Here is a 22,468-nt window from a genome sequence, read left to right as displayed (position 1 = left end):
GATAAGCGGGGACGGTGGCTCCATGGATATTTGAGCTTTGAAAGCAGCAGTGATGCGCACATGGCATAACTGTTAGAGGTGGTCAGAGGTCTTCATCTCGCTTGGTAGGGCTTTAAGAGGGTTATTTGCAAGTCAGATTGTTTGAATATGGTTCAAAGTATCATATCTCAAAAATCACCAATCTTAAAAGACTGAGATAAATTCACACAATCGTGATTCTAAAAAACTAAAAGTGCAATTAAACCTAATTCATTGCATTTAAACTCAAATTCCTCATCATATTGAAACATCCCACGTGGCAAAGGCTTTGTAGTTGTACTATGTATCTGTCGTATCCCACATCGTCGACATGTTTCACGAACTTCCGAGAATACTCCACAGTTTACACTCACTCTCGTGTTTCCTTTTCTTTTTCTTCACATTTTTCTCTTCTTTTCTCCAAACCCACGCAACACACAGAGTTCACTTCCCTATTCAATTCCACTCTCTTCTTCCCTTCAACATTAGCTTCATCTAGGTACCATCGTTGATGGCTTCTACGACGTCGTTTCTCCTTCCTCATTCAGTTCCCATTTCCTGCACCAGAAACCGTGCTCGGAATTCTCAGCACTGCCAACTCTCCTTCCCCTTTTCCGCAATACCCATTTCCCTCAAATCGCTTCAGTTGAACCAGAGGCACCATCTTGCAAATGGGTTTCACAGAATTCGAAGAAACCCTCAGGGGTTCTCTGTTCGCTGTGAAGCTTCAAATGGAAGGGTAATAACACATAACATGACTCACACATCCCTTTTCCTTTCGTTTTGAAACATGCAATTGCAAATTTTGGTAGAAGCTGGTTAGTCTGCAAATTTTGCTTTCCCAATTATCAAACTCTGTTGGAAAACATGGTTAAAGGGCAGAAAAACTTGAGAGAGAAGTGATGACAGAAGGAACTAAATTTGATTATTAAATGGTGAAAAGTGATTACAGTAAACCACAAAGTGAATATTACTAAGTTTGTTCTCATGATCTCATCTATGTGTTTACTGTTTAGTTTACTTCATTTTCTTAATTATATACTTATGCTTCTCCTCCACAGAGTAGTCCAAATGGTGAGTTAAGGACAAAAAGAAGCATTTTTTAATGTGTTTGTGTTTTTTATTCCAATGGACAAATAAATAGAACCAGGGTACCAGATGTAGAGAATTAATTAACTAATCATTAACTAGCCAAACTCAACCAATTTAACTAGGTGTGGTAGTTTCTAAGCTGATTTGCAATGTGGAGTATTTGTAAATTGGGGTTGTATTTTGTTTGTTATGTGTGTTGGAGCTTGTGAGGTGTAGTGGTTTGATGTTGGAGTTTTGATGCGATGGCAGATTACACAGCAAGAGTTCACGGAGATGGCGTGGCAGGCGATAGTTTCATCGCCGGAGGTAGCAAAAGAAAACAAGCATCAGATTGTGGAGACAGAGCACTTGATGAAGGCCTTGTTGGAGCAGAAGAATGGACTTGCTCGCAGGATCTTTTCCAAGGTTGGGGTGGATAACACTCGGCTACTAGAAGCTACTGATAAGTACATTCAGCGGCAACCAAAGGTGATTATTTTGAATTGAAATTTGAGTACTTGCAGTTTATTTGCTGGTTGAGTTTAACCTTAACTACTAACTGCTACTTATAAGTGGATGAGACATTTGTTATGTGGTTCTTTATTCTGTATTGCAATAACCCAGTTGTATAACTCTTGTTCAATTGTTTAGGTTCTAGGAGAATCAGGTGGCTCAATGTTGGGGCGTGATTTGGAGGCATTGATTCAGAGAGCCAGGGACTACAGGAAAGAGTATGAGGATTCATTTGTGTCAGTTGAGCACTTGGTTCTCGGTTTTTCCCAAGATCAACGACTTGGGAAACAGTTATTTAGAGAATTTCAAGTATCTCAGCAGGCTCTAAAATCTGCAATAGAGTCCATTAGGGGACGCCAGTCGGTTATTGACCAAGGTAGTGGCAATTTCCATGTGTATTCTCTTCTTTTTAAATGTTTTAATATAATGATATAGCTGTGTATTGTGTTCTTTTTATCTTACCTCTTGTTTTAATATAATTTCCATTGAAGTCTCAAGTGTCTTTCAGGAACGCTGCAAATTTTCTATCTTTATATTGCTTTTGACTGCCAACATCTTGTATTGATCATCTGGAATTTTTTTTATAGATCCTGAAGGGAAGTATGAAGCTTTGGAAAAATATGGAAAGGATTTGACGGCAATGGCTAAAGCAGGAAAACTTGATCCAGTCATAGGAAGAGATGATGAAATACGCAGGTGCATCCAAATTCTTTCCAGGAGAACAAAGAACAATCCTGTGCTAATTGGTGAGCCTGGTGTTGGGAAGACTGCAATTTCTGAAGGGTATGTGCTCATGTCTTCCTCCTAGTTGTTGCCTATGATTGGATTACATTACTTTTTGTTGAGTACTTTCGCTGTTAAAAATCTTTTTGAAATAAATGTAACAAGTTTCTACCAGGAGTAGCGGGTCTTAACTAACCTGCTTCACAAATACTAGTAACGGCACATGCGGCATGGGTTAGAAAATTGAAACAAAAAAAGAAAAATAAAGGAAAATTTATTTAAAAATATAAAATGCATAGTTATATTTAGTTTGCAAAGGTAATTTCTGGAAAATATGAAGTGAGATTAAGATTTAAGAGTTTGGCATGAGTGATTAATCTAAAATGGTAACTATGTCACTTTCTTTATTATGTTGAGAGGCTTGTTTCTCTCTTTTCAAATTCTAGGCAAAACTACGGGGTTTTAGGAAAGAAAAATTGGAATATTGGATACCTTGTAAGGTAGCATATTTTAGAATGGAATATCCAATGTTGTATGCTTAGTACTTAGTTTAAACATTAGCCTTTGAAATATGCATTTAATCAGAGGTTTGAGATTTTCTCAATTTATTGGAAACCAAGCAAGTTCAGTATTTTTGTTCTTCTCTGCAATATAATTTGGATGTGTTTGTTTGCACTACTCTACATATTGACCTAATTATTCCATTAAAACAGACTTGCTCAGAGGATTGTGCAAGGAGATGTTCCTCAAGCTTTGATGAACCGTAGGGTATGTGCTTTATTTGAATGCTTGGGCTATTCTTGATAGAACTGAGAATGGATGGCGAAGGGGGGAGAAGTGGGCATGGAATGGAAATTATTGGTTTAAGTTTCTATCCCAATTTTCAATTTCACTACAATGATATCTATTATGCCTGCCTGGTTTTAATTGTATTTTTAAAAGAAAAATGTAATATTTTCTTATTTCATCCTCCACTGGAAGTTTATATATTGGGTTAGAGTTGTATATTGACCTTATGCACTGGTCTCTTTTCAGCTTATATCCCTTGATATGGGTGCACTTATTGCTGGAGCAAAGTACCGTGGTGAATTCGAGGATAGGCTGAAAGCTGTTCTTAAAGAAGTAACAGAATCTGATGGCCAGACTATCCTTTTCATTGATGAGATTCATACAGTTGTTGGGGCAGGTAATAACTAATAAGCTTCAAAGATATTTCCATTTTCAGATAATTGACTTTTGGGTATTCTAAAATCAAACTATTACTTGATGCAAATTGGTTTAAATACCGATAGATCAACATGGATTCTGATCATAGATGATAAATTTTAATTGTCATTCTCTTAAAATTTGACTTCTGTATGTAGCTGATTCCACAGAAATTGAAAATTAATATGCTGATTAAGGATTTAATAACAATTATAATCTGTCACACGCTAGGTGCCACAAATGGTGCTATGGATGCTGGAAATCTCTTAAAGCCCATGCTTGGTCGGGGGGAGCTGCGCTGTATTGGAGCAACAACACTGGATGAGTATAGGAAGTATATTGAGAAGGACCCTGCGCTAGAGCGTCGTTTCCAGCAAGTTTATGTTGACCAACCTACCGTCGAAGATACCATTTCAATACTAAGGGGACTGCGGGAAAGGTATGAGCTACATCATGGAGTCCGAATTTCTGACAGTGCACTTGTTGAAGCTGCAATTCTCTCCGATCGATATATCAGCGGGAGATTTTTGCCTGACAAAGGTAATAATTACTTATTTAAATTGCATAAGGTCTGAAGTTTCAGGAGCATTTACACTGATTCTGTTGTTAATACTTAAATTATTATTTTGACACCTTACAAATTATATATCAATGATAATTGAATTCTGGATTAGAGCATTTTCTGACTGGTTTAAGCATGCTTTTACGAATACTGTGATTTAAGCATGCCATTGTTCTTAAAAAGATTGAAATGTTCAGGCTTAGTTACCAATGGGATGTAGATGATATAAACCGCTATTTAATCATTATGAAAGGATCTTTAAATCAATAGAACTTGGCTACTTTTAGGAAGATACATGCTATATGACAGTTTGAAGGATTGGTTTTAAATGATCAAATTATAGTTCTGATTATCTCTATTTATTACACTTTTATTTAGTGAAATTTCTTTTTGGACTGGTATCAACAATGATCATAAAGTACTTATTGCTCCCCATTTCCAAATTACAGCTATTGATCTAGTTGATGAGGCAGCTGCCAAACTGAAAATGGAAATAACTTCTAAACCTACTGCACTTGATGAGATCAATCGGGCAGTCCTGAAAATGGAGATGGAGAGACTCTCTCTCATGAATGATACCGACAAGGCTTCTAAAGATAGGCTGAGTCGTCTTGAGGCAGAGCTCTCTCTCTTGAAAGAGAAACAGGTTGAGCTGACTGAACAGTGGGAGCATGAAAAGTCTGTCATGACTCGTATCCAATCAATCAAAGAAGAGGTGTGTGTATATACAGTTTTTTCTTCTTCCTTTGGTTTAAGGTTCTCTTTTTCATTTTAAATAAGTGATTGTTTAAAAGTAGGGTAGGATGAATAGGATTCTGTAGTGTTTCCATGATGTGGAAAACTAGTGTAAGTATATGAATTAAGTTGGTAATTATAATTGAAATTAGAAATTAAATTAATTATATTAACTTATGTTCAACAGCAGATACTAATGATTTATGTATTTATGCATCAGATAGACAGGGTGAATCTTGAGATCCAACAGGCTGAGCGGGAGTATGATCTTAATCATGCTGCTGAATTGAAGTATGGCAGCCTGAACTCCTTGCAACGACAACTCGAAACTGCAGAGAAGGAATTAGATGAATATATGAACTCTGGGGAGTCTATGCTGAGAGAGGAAGTTACAGGAAGTGATATTGCTGAAATCGTAAGCAAGTGGACTGGTATACCTGTTTCAAAACTCCAACAATCCGAAAGGGAGAAGTTGTTGTATTTAGAGGAAGTTCTCCACAGGCGCGTTGTAGGTCAAGACCCTGCAGTTAGGGCAGTAGCCGAGGCTATCCAACGTTCTAGAGCCGGTCTCTCAGATCCTCATCGTCCAATAGCTAGTTTCATGTTTATGGGACCTACAGGTGTAGGAAAGACAGAGCTGGCTAAGACACTTGCGTCCTACATGTTCAACACAGAAGAAGCACTTGTACGAATTGACATGAGTGAGTACATGGAAAAGCACGCAGTTTCAAGATTGATCGGGGCACCGCCTGGATATGTTGGGTATGAAGAGGGAGGGCAGCTCACTGAAACAGTTCGTCGCAGACCGTATTCTGTTATTTTGTTTGATGAGATTGAGAAGGCACATGCTGATGTCTTCAATGTGTTCCTTCAAATTCTGGATGATGGAAGAGTAACCGACTCACAGGGCCGCACAGTGAGTTTCACCAACACAGTTATCATTATGACCTCAAATGTTGGATCACAGTACATTCTCAACACCGATGACGATAGTGTGCCAAAAGAATCAACTTATGAAACAATAAAAAACCGGGTAATGGATGCTGCAAGGTCCATCTTTCGCCCTGAGTTCATGAATAGAGTTGACGAGTATATTGTTTTCCAGCCTTTAGACCGTGATCAAATTAGTAGCATTGTCAGATTACAGGTAATCTCACTCTCCCCTCCCTCTCAAAAATTGTTCAATTGCTGTGTTCTAACAGTTATTACAAATTCTTGAGTTTAGGTTAACTTGCATTCATGAGTACTTATTCGTACAATGCGTTCAGGTGAACAACTTAATTGAACACTTATAGGTATAAGTACTTATTCATAAGCTAATATGAACAATTTATGAAAATAAGCTCAAAACAACTTATTGGGTATGTCATAAACTATTTACATAAGCTCTTCCATACACTTGCATAGACATTTATGTTATAGGATAAGTTCAAATAAACTATTTCAAAATCCAAACATTGAGATAAGTTCAAGTCAAAATACAGGCTGCTATGTTCACACTCCTCAGCCTCCTCTCTTCCAAAAATTGTTTGATTCCTGTTTTCTAACAATTATTACTAGCATTGTTTATTGTTTAGTTCTTGTGTATCTGTAAGAAACTAGTTTGGGATTTCTTTTGCGATCATTGAGAAGCTTGAAGTTAAAATAAGGACTTCTATGTTCTCACCAAAATAAGACACATGGTGTGTGGGTTTGCTATAATTCTAAGCTTCAAACCATGTTAGTGGACCTTAAGAAAACATCGACATTTAACCGGTTTTATGTCTCTGATGTTTCGTGTTTGATTTGTGGAAGTACTAGCTAAGAAACTGTCAATTTCATTAAGAGTCTTCTTTCAAGATTGCAAGTTATTCTTGTATGGTACATGCCTAATCTCTCTCTTTTCCGTTTTCTTGGGTTTATTACAGTTGGAGCGTGTTCAGAAGAGAATTGCAGACCGCAAGATGAAAATCCATGTGACAGATGCAGCTGTCCAAGTTCTTGGGAGTTTGGGGTATGACCCTAACTATGGTGCTAGGCCAGTGAAGCGAGTGATTCAGCAGAATGTAGAGAATGAACTTGCCAAGGGTATTTTGAGAGGAGAGTTTAAGGATGAGGACACAATATTAATAGACACTGAACTCACAGCATTTGGCAAAGGTCAACTTCCCCAGCAAAAGCTAGTTTTTAGGAAGCTTGAGGCTGAGTCAGAACCCACCACTCGTGACAGCTTGGAACCATCTCCTAGTACCAATTGAACAATGATCCTGGTGTAGTCTCATCTAATATCTAGTTTACAATATTTTCCATCAACCTCTACACAATCAATTATCCCTTGAAAGCAGTGTAAATATTTATCTTTTTTATTTTTTCCCCTATCTGTTGAATGAGTAGCATCCTTAAGAATTGCCTAAACATACCCCATCATAATGTTACTAGTGATTTCAATGATCAAGACTGAGTTCATTTCAGTCCTACTATACTGTTTGGTTTAATTTTAAAACTCATAAGTTACTCAAAGAAATTTCTCTACAATTTTTTTTACATGCAGTTAATAAATTCAGAAAGAGTGATGAAGTTTCACAAACTTCTTTCCCGTAGATTGGATATATAATATTAAACGTGTAGTTCAGAATCATATTTGAATATTAACACAATCAAATTATACACTTCACAAATAATCCCATGAGATTGCAACTACTATTTCTGTTTTGATGGTTAAGAATGAAGACTAACTACAAGTAAAACATCCAATTACATCCCTAATGTCATTCTAAGTGGGTCTAGGGTACACGCCATAGCTAGTCATGGTTGATCTCCTTGTTGTGAGTGTCCATACTGAGCAGTGATTGGCTAGCCACAAATTGTGCTTTCCCATGAATGAGGATCAAACTCTCAACTTCATGGTTGATGGTTAAGAGACGAGGTGACTAACATAGCCAGCATGCCACACATCATGAACAATGAACACAATTTGGCTAAACAAGAGAATAAGAAAATATAGACAGAAAGAAGGAAGAGATGGCAATGGTCATAGAGGTTCCCCTGAAATCTTATTGTAAGCTTCTCCCATTGTAGTTCTTCCAGCAAGATACAATACAGGAGCTGATGAAGCTCTATGAAGCTGGTGAGAGCAGTGCTGCCTTGAAGATTTCAGAGTGTTTCACCTTGACTGATGAGTTGAATTTTTATGATTCCTTCGATGAGACGTTGCCACAACTCATGACGAAGAAGGATGCAAATTGCAAGCTGTGAAGTTTAAGTGTCTTCTTTGTGAGAGAGATTAGGGTATATTGATGTGCTGCATCTGTCATCTAGTGAAGATAATTAGGAATCTAGTAAAGGCATTATGTTTCTTAAGGTGTTTAGGTGTGTCTATTCTGTAATCTAGTGGAGATGATTTCATTTTTGAAGTATCTGCATTTCTACGTTTCTAATACATTCAATGGTTCTGTTTTAATTTTAAGCGATTTCCTTCTTAGCTCTGCATTATTCGATTATTATCTGTTAAACGACTGTTCCTCTCATGTGAGCATTAAGTTTATAATAATTTCAGCAGTTCAAAGCATGATTCATTCGCTAGATACAAATTAAAATCACTGGTGCACTGTTTTTATTCAAAAGATAAAAGTCAATCATAGCGGTTATCAATTTCAAAAACACAAGATCCCTCTTTCAACTCTAAACACAAAAGCTTCATGCAAATCTATCTCAGTTTCTGCAGAGCCTTCAGCTTGCTGACCCAAATCTACAGCAACAAGCTTGGGTTTATTTTCCTATCATTCCTTTACTAAGCAAATGAAAATCTAGAAAAAAGTCTACCCAAAAGATCAATTGACACTGTTAGCAACAGGCTTTTTCTCTTGGAGAGAGATCACAGTTTCAAAGGCTCCAACCAATGCCTTCACCTTGCTCTTCTGAGTTTCAACAAGTTTACTTGCTGTTTCCTCAATCACATTGTTGAACAAAACCAACCCATCTTTTTTGTCCTGCATATCTTGATGTCTCAAAACAACCTTCTCAGTTACACTTACACCATCAATGTTGTCAGCATCAGCATGAATATCAGTAGCATTTCCCACCAACACTATTCCTCTCCTGAACTTAAGCCTCATAAGACTACTCTTCTCAGTCATAGTTTCAACCAATTTCCCCTCAAAGCCTGGTACAATCCCATCCTTTTGAGGCTTTCCATTCTCTTCAACTTCTAATGCCTCTACATATTCACTGGTTTGAGATTCAGATTCAGATTCCTCCTGGTCTTCTTGGGGTGAGAGCTTAGAAATTGAGGAAGATGACAACTTATGTGATGACAAAGAATGAGGGAGGGACAATTCAATATCCTGGCTTGTATTTTGATCAGACTGCAAAGCTTGTTTTTCACTTTCTACCTTGATGACATACAAAGTCTTTTCCTGAGCCTCATTGTTGTGTTCCTCAGCTTCAACTTTTCTAGGCCTGGGTTGATTCTTAAGACTAGACACAATTTTCAGGCTCCTGCGCATTTTTGCATTAATACTTGCAATGCTTTTGAGAGGTTTGGATGGAAATGAAGCTCTTAAAGGTGAAGTAACTTTGCAGGAGACTTTCTTCTTTTCCTTTTTAATCTCACTGTTCCTTTGGCCACCTGAGTTTCCTGAGGAATTCTTAGAGGATACCTTCTTTGTTGCAATGGAATCTGGATTCAAGGAAATCACATACTTCTCAGCAAACTCTGATGACGTTTTTGCGGTCTTGGAAATGTGTTTGGATGAAGCTTTGACCATCTGGGAAGCTGCTTTTTGATGAGTTTTCACCCTCTCAGAAGTTGATTTCAATGTAGGTTCCACCCTCTTTGAAGTTAGCATTAATGGAGTTTCCACCTTAAAACTTGATGAAATTTCTTGCCTCCTGTGGATAGAAGAAACATGGGAGTTTTGAAGCAGAGATGATTTGACCTTGACAAGTGGTGTTATGTTTTTGTTCACCACAGCTTCATTTCCTATCTCAGATGATTTTTCAACAGAAATGTGGAGCACAGAATCAACTGATTGTCTGCGCCTCGGTATCTTTGTCGGCTCAGAATCAGCGGAAGCTCTAAGCTTGGTAAATGATGTCATGATCCCACCATTAATGTTTTCTAAACTATGATGACGTGGTTTTCTTTCAGCTCTCTTAGGTATTGAAAGCCTCTCCTCCTTAGCTTCAACCACATGCTTCCTTGCCCCATATTTGCAAAAATCATGACAAGAGCCAGTAGAGGCTCTGAGATATTGTGGAACAACTTTTTCTTTATCATTCCCAGAACTTGCTCTTCCAGAAGAGTGCCTTCTTAGTTCAACTCCATGTGACATAGTTGCTCCTGGGATCACTGGTACATCAACACTTTCCTCAGCCATCAGATGGGAAAAGATATATGCAGAACAAGATTCAGGAAACAATTCTGAAACAACAAAACAAGTCTAAGTTAAAGTAAAGCAAAGCAAAATACAAGATTGATTCTAAAGACAATAGCTCCAGGGTGTCAGAATTGATCTTGAGGAAATACAAGTTGGTCCAAACATGCTATAAAACAGGAAATGCAATACAAAGGCATATTCAAAATTTCAGCAGAAGTGCATAATCTAGAGGAAACAATGAATATCTACAATTTAAAGGTGACTTGCAATGAAAACTTGTTAACCAATTTTCAAATTTATAACTGGAGTATGCCATGTATCAACATTAATACCATTTACTAATCATAATCTCTAGAAGATACAAAAACAGAACATTTTTAGAACTTCTCTCATTTTATGGAAAACAATTTTGTATGGATTTTATGATCCCTTCTGATTTGAAATTCAAAACATGTCTCTTGACTCTCTTGTAAGTGGAGATGCACAAAAAATCCAAGGCAATGAGTACAAGAAACCAGAAGGACATTAACCAAATAACACATGATAACATCAGAATTATACGTTTTACATCTAATTCTTGTCCATAAAACACAAAGGACTATAGAAGAATATTCATCCAACTTTCAAAATTGGGATAATCATATTCATTTCATGCCAACATAACATACACAATTGAAGACATTCATATTCAAATTCAGAACAAAGCATCACCTTATACTGGTTCTTCAGCACAAACCCACATCACAAAAGCACAAACCTCATTGCAACCGTAATGATCAAGCAAACTTAAACACACACACACACCCCAAAAACAACAAAGATTGGAAACAGGGCATGCTCTGCAAAACCCTTTTCAATATCCAATCAAAATCACATTTCTCGGCAAACCCACTTGATTTTATGAGAAAATAAGCGAAACCCAGATGATAAAAATTTCGAATATTTCAAAGTAACGTACCTTTGCTTTTATACAACAGTTTCAGAGAAAATGGCGCTAGCTTCAACAGCAAGCGATGAAAAGGGAACGGAATGAACACTGAGCCACTCTTTTTGGATTCAGGTGAGAATGTGCGTGCAAGAAACAAAGCAACAGTTTCTAGTTCGTTGAGCTTGTTTCTTCACTGCGCGTTTGTTTGTTGCAGAATGCAAAAGAGAAGAACATGTTATTTTATTTTAGTTGTGAATGGTTTTCAATTTTATAATAATAATATTATTGTTTTTTTGGAAAGTGAAATATTAATTTTCTTAATGTACCTGGTATTTTATTTTGAAAGGATGTACCTTTTTAACTCTTATGGAAAATTTTATTCAAAATTAGCATGCAGTAAATTTTTATTTGCCACCGTTGAACAAAATTTCAAGATGTTTCCTAAAGTTTTGTTGATTTTTAAATTTATATTAATGTTTTAATTTATTTTCATACATGTCTGAATTTCAAATTTTGAATTGTTGACGGGAAAATTAATTAAATTGTTTTAACGGATAATTAATAGTGATGAATCGGTTTTTTTTGCTATGAAAATGAAAAAAAAAAGATGAATCAGTTTTTTTTGTTATGAAAATGAAAACAAACTGAATACCTGACTTGGAAATTTTCCAAAGTTAAGGTAAAGGGTAATAATTAACAGGATTCTCACACCAACGGGCACTTTTTCAGTTTTCATTTATTCTTATAATTTATTATTAGTTTAAATGCAATTTTTTATCACTCTAATTTAAAATGTGTTATTTTAGCTTCTAGTTTTAATAGCCTTTAATTTTAAATCAATTAATTTTATTTATTACAAATTAATTAATTTAATAATGCGGTCAAACTTTTATTTAAAACTCAAACATTCTTTTTCCTTTTGCCGCTTTTGTTATGATTAGGGATGGCAACGGGTAGGATCGGGCACGGGTTTTACAATTACCAAACCCAAACCCAAATCCCAGAACCCAAACCCAAACTCAAACACAAACCCTTATGGGCGATAAAATGAAATCCATGCCCAAATCCATTGGGTTTCGGATTTACGTGAAACCCAAACCCAAACCCATTAGTTACGTAGCAACTTAATCCAGAACTTACTTTCATATAAAAAAAGGTGAAATTCATATAAAGAAAAAAAAAATACTATTCATCATCCTCATCCATCACTAAAGTGAGGCAACAATAGTTTAAAGTTTACTTTCTCAAACATACAAAAGTACAATTAATCATCAAACACTAAGAACAAAGTTTATAAATATATATATGTATGAGGGTTTTTTTGTAATTTTATGTTTCGAGTATCTTTGGGTTCGGGTTTGAGCGGGTATGGGCACGGATTTAACTAATACCAAATCCAAACCCATAAATGGCTACAGTAACGGGCAAAACCCAAACCCAAACCCAAATCCAGTCAACTCGAATTTTGCCCGTCAAATCGGATCGGGTTCGGACGGGTACCCATGGGTTTGGGCAAAATTGCCATCCCTGGTTATGAAAGGTTGTGATCGAAAAACTTTAAAGGTTTCAAAGTTAAAAATTAGTGAATATTTGATAAAGTTTGAAATATGTGAAATTAGAGTATGAAGAGCAAATATTTGATATTTTTCTATTTTGAATCGGTGTATTGCTTGGTGAATTTAGAATAGTAGAATATTCATATATACTAATTTCCTTTATCCAAATGCAGGAATAAAATTACGAACTCTATCAACTCAATTTAAGGACAAAAACACCTACTGCCCGAGTTCAATACACACATATGACTAGTGTTGGTGTGGTGAATAAAATTTAACCTAACTTTCATATTTATAATAACTCATACTACTCAACGTGGAGTTAAATTAGTGCTTGCTTTTTTACTTCTTTTTCTTCACATGATTTAATGTGAAACTTCATACTCACATGCAAGACTTGAATATATCCCAACAAGTGGTGCAGTGGAGTGGATGGCTGCATTTGTACATGCTTTGTTAATTCAGATTGTATCATTTATAAAATACGTAGAGTTTTGCAGATATCCAATGGGAAACTTCCCATTGCACTCATGAACGGAAATCACTATAAGAGGCTAAAATTAAAAATTCTACAACACATTATAAGTTCAATCTTGTGTATATCTTTAAATTATATGCATTTTTTACCATAACTTCAAAACTTAAACGAATAAATAAATTATTAAAAAATAGCAGGAGAAATTATCAATTTTTTTGGAAAGAGAACAAAAGAGGAACTTTCAAGGAAACAAGGGAAGAATTGATGTGTTTTTTTGTTATTTTCTATAATGTTAGATGAGTTATGCTTTCCTCTTCTCTAAATTATTAGCAGCTAAACTAATTCAAGTACAATTGTAAATTTACAAAATTATATTGGTGATTTCTGGAGTTGCGTAGTAATGCTAACTTAAGAACGTCATTATAGAAGTTATCTTCTCCCATCCTTTAAATTCAAGAATTTTCTCAGGAACACGTTAATGTAGAGGGATTTCAGTACCCTTTTAACTGAATCCATAATTTTATTTTATTGTATGAAGAGTACAAAAACTCTCTGTTTTTAGAAGATACTAGAGCAATGCTCTAAATTTAATTATGGGATAACATAAAAAGAACAATCATGTTTTTAAAAGCTACATGTTAGGTAAAAGTAGTAAACATGATTGTGATTTGTGAGTGTGATAGAGTAAATCACAACATGTAAACAACTTTATCCCTCTTCAACCAACAAGTAGTAGAATTATTACTTGTAAAATACCGATTAACAAATTATAAAATTTCTAACTCATTTATAACATCATTAGTTGACTTAGGATGAGGTTAAATATCCCCATGAGTTAAATTAGATAACCTATTGTCAATCAAAATAGAAAACATCTTTTTTTTGTAAAAGAAAAAATGAAAAAATCTTCTTTAATCAAATAAATGCTTCCTCCATTTAATGGACTACTTTTAGGAATAGGGCTTTATTTGATAATAGCCATCTTGCTAGGAAGCCCATTGGAGAGTCCAATATTTGTCCATCTCTACGTTAAGCCTAGCAATTTGACCAAAAAGAAAAGCCTAGCAATGTCATTACATTACATGAGTGCTTATTCATAGGTTTAATGAAATGAGTTCAAATTAACTTATTATAAGTAGATATAAACGTTTAATTAAGAAACTTACGAAAATAAGCTCAAAAGAGATTACATCATAAACATACTCAAACACTTACATGAGTGCATATGCTATAGGATGAACTCAAGTAAACTTTTTCAAATGCAGCCTAAATTCCTTTGAAAATGTTAAACTTCCATACTGCTTTCAACTTTGTGCAACCATAAATGCAAGATACATTTCCAACAAGTATGGAAGACCTTCCATTTCCAGGCAGCAGCCATCCAATACTTATGTAACCAGATAAGCCACTGAAGTAATACATAATTACAATTAGCAAAAATAAAACTATAAAGCAGTATCATAAGGAAAATATAGATGTGACCATGAAACAATATAACAGCTTTTTTAATAGTGATCCACTTCAAAACATCAGGTCTGGTTTTAATCCTTGCAAAGCAGAAGAATGTACAACCCCAGGATCTCAATTGATAATTTCTCGGACAAGCCAATCCAAACTAGGATATGCAAAGTACAAGATGAGAAATGATGGGAGAGCAAAGAGAATAGTAAAAACTATATACAGTGCCAAAATGGCTGCACTGGCAGGTATTGCATATAACACAATCAAAAGAAATATAATGATCAATGGGAACTTTGCTGTCAAGTGAACAAACAAAACCAGTGACTTCCGCAGAGAAGTATGCAGTCTTTCCATTCTGAGGTGATTACCGGTATTGCCGTTAAATTGGTTGGAATTTGACAACTCTGGATGATGAACTTGTCTTCTCCGAGGGTTGCCAAGGCTTAGTTGGCTTCCCATAGTTGAATTCTCTTTACCAGGCCAGACTGGTTGATCATCCCCACAGCGAGTTGAATGTGGCGTTGCTCTGTCACCATTCATGCTCTCAACCATCCAAAGAAGAAAATAGTTCTTGCGAGGGAATTTCAAATTTCCCTGATGAACTAAACGGAAAGATAAAATGTTGCACCAGGGGCAGGAGATAAAAAGTGGAAGCTGAATTGGAAGAGTTGGGAATTTCACCATAGCCCATTGCAGTCCCAGGATGCAATTTTTACAGAGGGTGTGGCCACACCATAAAACGTAAGGAACGTTTTCAACAATGTTAAAAGATTCCCAGCATATTGGGCATTCTAGCCCTTCCTCCCTGGTCGTCATAGAAGTCTCATCGTCAGAGCATTCTGAAGCGGAGTGAGTTGGCTTTAGACAATCATTTTTCAGACCTACACTTCCAGAAATGCAACTTGATGCAAAGTTCCACATTCTGAATCACGTCACAATAGGTAAAATTCTCAAGTAACAGGCACCATTTGGAGTTTGGAACATGTGAATTGCAACAAAGTATACCAAGTTTAAACCTGAACGAAAATAAGTGTCAGAAAGCTTCCTGTAACACCGTCATACAATACTAAGAAATGTTGTATTAACAGAAATGAAATAACTGTTTGAAGTACATCATCATATGCAGATACCAAAGATCATAAATGTGAACTCATGTCAATTTTACACATGCATTTCATACACTTTCTATAAGAATAAACAACTGGGAAATAAACAGTTGGATGTCATAATCCATGACTACCATTTTTTCAATGCAAAGATTTCAACCATAACAACACCACATGGTACATGCATTAAAACAATCCAAAAAGCATAATCAATTACAAATAAATTAGTTAGTATAATAGTACTATAATCCATTATACTAAGCAGTTATGAAAGTAGTTTCTTTCACTTTTTACACCAATACATGGCCATAAAACCTAGTAGACTTTTTAACCTGAAAAACAATTTAGGCCTACCTCAGAAAATGGGTAGTATCAAGAATGAGTAAATAGTCAAATTATTCCTAACAAATACAAATATTTTCATATTCATTCTTGAACAGTGAAATATATGATCAAGGTCCTTGAATGCCATTTGTCCATCAAACTAGTCCAGTCTTTAAGATATATAATTCATCCGTCAAATTAGTTCCATTTACAAACATTGACATTGTGAAACACACACCATTTCAGATTATCATTTCATAATCTTTGATATCCCTTCCCAGCTCCCAAACCCAAACAAACCCTTTTCACAGCATGCTCCGAATTCCAACAATTTTCACAAAATTAGCTCATTGAGCCAACATGATCATAACATAACATCCAATTTAGCTCAAGATATCATTGACAAGATTTACAAATGTGAAATCCGAATGAGGCATGCAATTAAAATGGAATTGAAATCATTGCAAACAAAATGTGAAGATGGATCGAAAGAGATAATGGAAATCGTACCTTAAGGTGGAAGCTCTGAGAGGAAAAATTGACGTTAGGGAGAGATTTAAAGAGGAAAAAAGGACAGAGGAGTCAAATGAATGTTTGTTTGTAACAACGTTTTCAGGGTGGAGACAGAAGATAGCTATGGAGTTTTGTTTTGATGATCGGATCCAAGTGGCAGACAAAACGACGCCGTGTAGACTATGTGAATTGTTTTATGATTTTCAGTTTAGAATAGGAGTTATAATGAGACAAAAAAATTAATAATAATAGGAGTTATATATTTTTTTGAAATGTGTGGCAATGACAAAAAGAAGTGTGGCAATGAAAGGGTTTGAGTGGGTTGTTTTTTTTTTTTTTTAATATAGACAAATGTTAGTTGTTATTAATGTTAGTAAATTAGTTATCCTCAAGTTTCGAATCTCGGACCCTTCACCCTCCCAAACCCTTATGTCCCGTAACTCTTACCATTTGAACTAACCTTGAGAGAGAAGGGTTTGAGTGGGTGAGTTGATTAAAAGTTGTATAGAATGAGAATAGGTTCAAACTCAACACTGAATTGACTATAAGAGGTGACACATCATATTTTTATTAGATATAGAGATGACGCTTATACATAGAGATTTACATGTTCCCGAAGGTTAGCTCAAGTGGTAAGAGTAGGGTTGAGCAACGGGCAGGTTTGGTCGGATTCAGGCAAATTTTGGCCCAACCAACTTAATACGGACTAAAATAATATAGGCCTGTGGCCGACCATGGTTCACTTCAGGTTAACCGGGTCCGGGTTAAGCGGGTGAACGAATTATTCGGGTGAGTTCACACGGGTTTTTAAGCCCAATCACTTCTTTGGCCAAAAAAATTCACAAGAACTGATGGAGAAAAAACACAGAAGGAAGAACCCTAATTTTAGGTGAACCTAAACCCCAAACATGCCTAGATCTGTTTCTAATCAAGCCTATCCTCTTGCTGAACAACTGAGTTGTTGATGACCTTCCCTCTCTGTTGGACCAGCTTGCCACTAGTGTCTTTGATTTGTATCTCACTCATGCCACCGCTTCCATGGTCTTCATCGTCTTTGTTTATAAGCTTGAAAGATGAGCTCCTTACTTCAACTCGAAACATGATCGATGCATCGCCACAAGCAAAGAGAACTGGGATGATGGGTTCGAGAGAGTTGCTCAAGATCTACTTACCCCTTTCCTTTACAATGCTTTCTCGCAACCCACATCTCACTTACACTTTAGATTACATTTCTTATTCCAATGCCTTTTGGATTTTACCATTGAATATGTAGAATCTACCACTTCTTATTCTTGAGTTCCATTTTTACTATTCGTAAAGAACAGCCAATCAGATTGCGCCAGCTGTCATTTATTTTTGTTTTTCCGAATTAGAAACGACGTCGTTTCTATCTCCGGACTCTTTCTCCCCATCTCCAATCAACCATAGCTGGCTTAGTGTGTTTTCCTTCCCTTTCTACCCACTCTGCCGTCCTTCTTCATCACCTTCCTTCCAATCAACCTTAGCTGGCTTACTTTTTTCACCCACTTCTCACCAAATCCATCAATTGCGTCCTTTCCGATTGAGGCTTTCCTTTCAGCCGCCTGTTGTTGTTTGCCTCCGTATATGGTGGAACCATTCATGGTTCTACATCTTAAACTATCCATTGTCCATTCGTCATTCTTTCAATACTGTTCATTTTTGTAGCTCTTCGCCGATTTTTCGTCATCGGATGCGTCGCCTGCCGCCCGGTCACATTAGTTGAGTACCACACGGCATGGATTGGTGGAGCCATATCAACATGTTAGCTTCCCTATAAATACTCTCATGGTTTTGCTTTTTCCCCATCCTGCATATGCGTTTGTTGCTTTCCCTATTAAGCTCAATTTTAGTTGGAACTGTGAATCCCCTGCGCAGTTTATGTCTTGGCAGAGAGAGAGATACATGTACCATACGAGGAATACATAAACATTTGCAACAAGTACCATTTTTATGCACCATACATATATAGCTATAGTTAGCCTAGCAAGTCTCACCAGAACAATTTTTGTTTATTCTTTCTCACTCTTCCAGAATATTATACATCTAACAAATTCTCTGTAAGAAATGGACCATCAAGCTAGCTGCAACTTATAATGCAAAGTATAATGAGTGTGAAAATTATGATACGGACAGATGAAGCATTTGAAGGTGGTAAATCCAAATTTCTTAAGAATACATATATAGTTTATCAATATATTTTAACAGTTCCAATGGCAACTACTAGCATGGATAGTTTAATAGACGAGGATACAAAATAAGTGTTAGCCATATAATATATTTTAGTTGTGTTCATTATTTGTCTTAATTATTGATTTTGTCCATGTTGTTGTGTATCTAACAGAATATTTTGCCTTTATCTGTGCCATTGGTCTGATGGTCTCATTGTTATCAGTTCTAAGTAAATTAGAAGCAGATACCAAATGTCTACAATTTTGATAAAATAATTATACACTAATTCAAACACTACACTAACCTATTGCTCAAAGAGTGAAAAAACCATATACCATTAACTTGAGGATATTCAAGAACAGTTTAGAGACTTGCTTTTTAACAAGTTGAGACTACCAAATCAAATACCCATTGAAACGGCAGAGATGTCACAACTTAGAGCTACCATTAATTGTTAGTATAATCTTATCATTATAATTGTTATCTAAGATATTCTTTAAAGAATGACTTAATATACACTTATCATTATGATAACCAGTAATAGGTTGTTTCTTTTATGTTCCATCAATTATGGTGTAACAAGAGTAAGGCAATCCTCACTTTAATCATGGTAATATTTTGATTTGGATTAATTTCCTATTATGGAACAGAGGACTGAAAGTAGATGTTAACTGGGTTGGGAAGCGAAGTCATCTAAATGGGGTTATATAATGAGTATGTTATTTTGCACTAGAGAAGCCAAAGTGTTCTCATGGCCTTCTTCAGTTTTTAATTTGTTGCTTAAAGCTTTCAGTCTCTTCCATTTGCTCTCAAGTCCACTTTTTTTGTTTAGAGCAAAAAAAGTGTTGAGATTTGGCTCATTATATTTTGGGCTAAAATCTTTAGTTTATTAGGATTTGATTTAATGGGGATTGTAAAAGGTTTTAAAGGATTGTTATAGGATTTATTAGGATTTTATTGCAAAATAGAATCCACTATAAATAGGATAACAATGTAACCCTAAAAACATAAGAGACACAAGAGGCACTAGTGCAATTGAGAGAAATTGCAATTGCTGAGTGATTGTATTCAGGTTCGAATCAATAAACGGAACTTTAGCTGCTCTATAGTCGCAGAGGTAGGCAATTTGGCCGAACTGTGTGAACAAAGCTTTGTGTGTTTCTCTCTACTCTAATCTGTATTCGTGTTGCTGTTCTAACAATTGGTATCAGATGACTACTAACCCTGGAGGTGCGAAGTTTGAAGTGACGCGGTTCGATGGAACCGGCAATTTCGGACTATGGCAGAGGAGGGTTAAGGATCTGTTGGCTTAGCAAAGTTTACAGAAGGCGTTGCACGATGAGAAACTGGCGGACATCGCAACTGTTGATTGGAACGAGATGAAGGAGAAGGCTGCAGGTTTGATAAGACTTTGCGTTTCTGATGACGTGATGAATCATATCCTGGATCTCACAACTTCGAAGGATGTCTGGGATAAATTGGAAAGTCTGTATATGTCCAAGAAACTCATGAACAAGTTGTTTGCGAAGCAGCGTCTCTACAGCCTGAAGATGCAAGAAGGAGGCGATTTGCAGGCTCATGTCTACGCTTTCAACAATATCCTTGCCGATCTGACACGGCTTGGTGTGACAGTGGACGATGAGGATAAGGCTATTATTTTGTTGTGCTCTTTACCAGGCTCTTATGATCACTTGGTGACCACTCTCACCTACGGGAAGGACTCAATCACGTTGGATTCTATTTCTTCTACACTTTTGCAACACGCACAACGTCGCCAGAGTGTCGAAGAAGGTGGAGGAAGTTCAGGTGAAGGTCTGTTTGTGAAGGGAGGTCAAGATCGCGAAAGAGGCAAGGGTAAAGCAGTGGATTCTGGAAAGAAGAAGAGATCCAAGTCCAAGGATAGAAAAACAGCAGAATGTTATAGTTGCAAGCAAATTGGGCATTGGAAGAGGGACTGTCCAAACAGGCCAGACAAATCAGGCAACAACAGCAGTTCAGCAAATGTAATTCAGTCTGATGGTTCTTGCAGTGAGGAGGATTTGCTTTGTGTTTCATCTGTAAAGTGCACTGATGCATGGGTTCTTGATTCTGGATGCTCCTGTCATATGACGCCGCACCGGGAGTGGTTCAACTCATTTAAATCAGGTGATTTTGGTTATGTCTATTTAGGTGATGATAAACCTTGTATCATCAAGGGAATGAGACAAGTCAAAATTGCTTTGGATGATGGTGGCGTGCGCACGTTGAGTCAGGTGCGTTATGTTTCAGAGGTAACGAAGAACTTGATTTCTCTAGGAACTCTTCATGAGAATGGGTATTCATTCAAGTTTGAGGAAAATAGAGACATCTTAAGGGTTAGCAAGGGTGCAATGATAGTGATGAGAGCAAAGAGGACTGCAGGCAACATTTATAAGTTGTTGGGGGGCACAGTTATGGGTGATGTGACATCTGTTGAAACTGATGATGATGCAACCAAACTGTGGCACATGCGCTTAGGTCATCTCAGTGAACGTTGGATGATTGAACTACATAAGAGGAATCTGTTGAAGGGTGTTCGCAGTTGCACAATTGGATTGTGCAAGTATTGTGTTCTTGGGAAACAGTGTAGAGTTCGTTTCAAGACCGGGCAACACAAGACTAAGGGAATATTAGACTATGTCCATTCTGATGTCTGGGGGCCTACAAAAGAGCCATCCGTTGGAGGTTTCAGGTACTTTGTTGCATTTACTGATGATTTTTCTCGTAAGGTCTGGTTTATTTTTTGAAATATAAATCTGAAGTCTTTGCCAAGTTCAAATTGTGGAAGGCAGAGGTTGAGAATTAGACAGGGAGAAAAATAAAGTATTTGCGGTCTGATAATGGAACTGAATACACTGACAAGAACTTCATGCATTTCTGTGAGGAGAATGGAATTCAGAGGCACTTTTCTGTGAGGAAGACACCACAACTGAATGGTGTTGCAGAGAGGATGAACAAGACTCTGACAGAGAAGGCAAGGTGCCTTCGGTTGAATGCTGGTCTTTCAAAAGGTTTCTGGGCAGCAGCAATCAATATGGTGTGCTATCTAGTCAACAGGTCACCACGAGCTTCTTTGGATGGAAAAGTTGCAGAGGAGGTGTGGACAGGTAACCCCATTGATCTCAGTAATTTGAGGATTTTTGGGTGTCCAGCATATGTGCATATTTCCAGTGAGAATCGGTCTAAACTTGACCCAAAGTCAAAACAGTGCATCTTTATTGGCTATAATAAAGGTGTGAAGGGGTACAAGTTGTGGGATCCAGTCAAGAAGAAGATGGTTGTCAGCAGATGTTGTATTTGATGAGCAGTCAATGTTGAAACAGTCAGATGTGACAGTTGTGCCAGATACTGAGGTAGAAAATTCCAGTCAGGACAAGATTCAGGTGGACATTGAGGAGACACCAGTGAGTCCTAGGCAGATTGTAGCCCAACAACATAGTGAACCAGACTCAGATTCAGGTGGAGTACAAGACTATACACTTGTGCGTGATAGGGAGCCCCGTCGTATTACACCTCCAGTGAGATATGGGTTTGAAGACTTAGCAGCATATGCCCTTCTTACCAGCTCAGGAGACCTCTCTACTTATAATGAGGCTATGGCTAGTTAGGAGAAAGATAAGTGGATGGGTGCAATGGTGGAGGAGATGGAGTCCTTGAAAAAGAATGAGACATGGGATCTTGTTCAGTTGCCACATGGAAAGAGAGCTAT

At 36.8% G+C, this 22,468-nt stretch overlaps 3 protein-coding genes across 3 annotated transcripts; 1 reads left to right on the top strand and 2 right to left on the bottom strand.

Annotated features, from left to right (window-relative positions):
* The first annotated feature begins 362 nt into the window (after positions 1-362).
* On the top strand, positions 363-7,262 carry LOC130728577 (chaperone protein ClpB3, chloroplastic-like). Its single transcript, XM_057580084.1, has 10 exons — positions 363-757; positions 1,360-1,578; positions 1,741-1,978; positions 2,190-2,385; positions 3,039-3,093; positions 3,361-3,511; positions 3,763-4,071; positions 4,543-4,808; positions 5,049-5,975; positions 6,736-7,262. Exons 1-10 carry the CDS (start codon positions 530-532, stop codon positions 7,063-7,065), a joined length of 2,919 nt encoding a protein of 972 aa, XP_057436067.1. The 5' UTR covers positions 363-529; the 3' UTR covers positions 7,066-7,262.
* Positions 7,263-8,637: 1,375 nt separating this feature from the next.
* On the bottom strand, positions 8,638-11,324 carry LOC130715848 (uncharacterized). Its single transcript, XM_057565984.1, has 2 exons — positions 11,144-11,324; positions 8,638-10,229 (listed from the first exon to the last, which is right to left on the bottom strand). Exon 2 carries the CDS (start codon positions 10,183-10,185, stop codon positions 8,638-8,640), a length of 1,548 nt encoding a protein of 515 aa, XP_057421967.1. The 5' UTR covers positions 10,186-10,229; positions 11,144-11,324.
* A 3,307-nt stretch (positions 11,325-14,631) lies between these two features.
* LOC130728576 (uncharacterized) lies at positions 14,632-16,713 on the bottom strand. Its single transcript, XM_057580083.1, has 2 exons — positions 16,549-16,713; positions 14,632-15,624 (listed from the first exon to the last, which is right to left on the bottom strand). Exon 2 carries the CDS (start codon positions 15,527-15,529, stop codon positions 14,729-14,731), a length of 801 nt encoding a protein of 266 aa, XP_057436066.1. The 5' UTR covers positions 15,530-15,624; positions 16,549-16,713; the 3' UTR covers positions 14,632-14,728.
* Between the last annotated feature and the right edge of the window lie 5,755 nt (positions 16,714-22,468).

The sequence above is a fragment of the Lotus japonicus genome, chromosome 1, assembly GCF_012489685.1.
Source record: "Lotus japonicus ecotype B-129 chromosome 1, LjGifu_v1.2".
Taxonomy (NCBI): domain Eukaryota; kingdom Viridiplantae; phylum Streptophyta; class Magnoliopsida; order Fabales; family Fabaceae; genus Lotus; species Lotus japonicus.
Note: the sequence above shows the minus strand (reverse complement) of the source record. Positions and strands in the feature narration are given on the sequence as shown.

Excerpts from the sequence above, each read along its gene's own strand:
- LOC130728577 (XM_057580084.1), top strand. The coding sequence starts at position 530 with ATGGCTTCTACGACGTCGTTTCTCCTTCCTCATTCAGTTCCCATTTCC. Across the intron at positions 758-1,359 it reads GTGAAGCTTCAAATGGAAGG|ATTACACAGCAAGAGTTCAC; the intron begins GTAATAACACAT and ends ATGCGATGGCAG. Across the intron at positions 4,809-5,048 it reads TCCAATCAATCAAAGAAGAG|ATAGACAGGGTGAATCTTGA; the intron begins GTGTGTGTATAT and ends TTTATGCATCAG.
- LOC130715848 (XM_057565984.1), bottom strand. The coding sequence starts at position 10,185 with ATGGCTGAGGAAAGTGTTGATGTACCAGTGATCCCAGGAGCAACTATG.
- LOC130728576 (XM_057580083.1), bottom strand. The coding sequence starts at position 15,529 with ATGTGGAACTTTGCATCAAGTTGCATTTCTGGAAGTGTAGGTCTGAAA.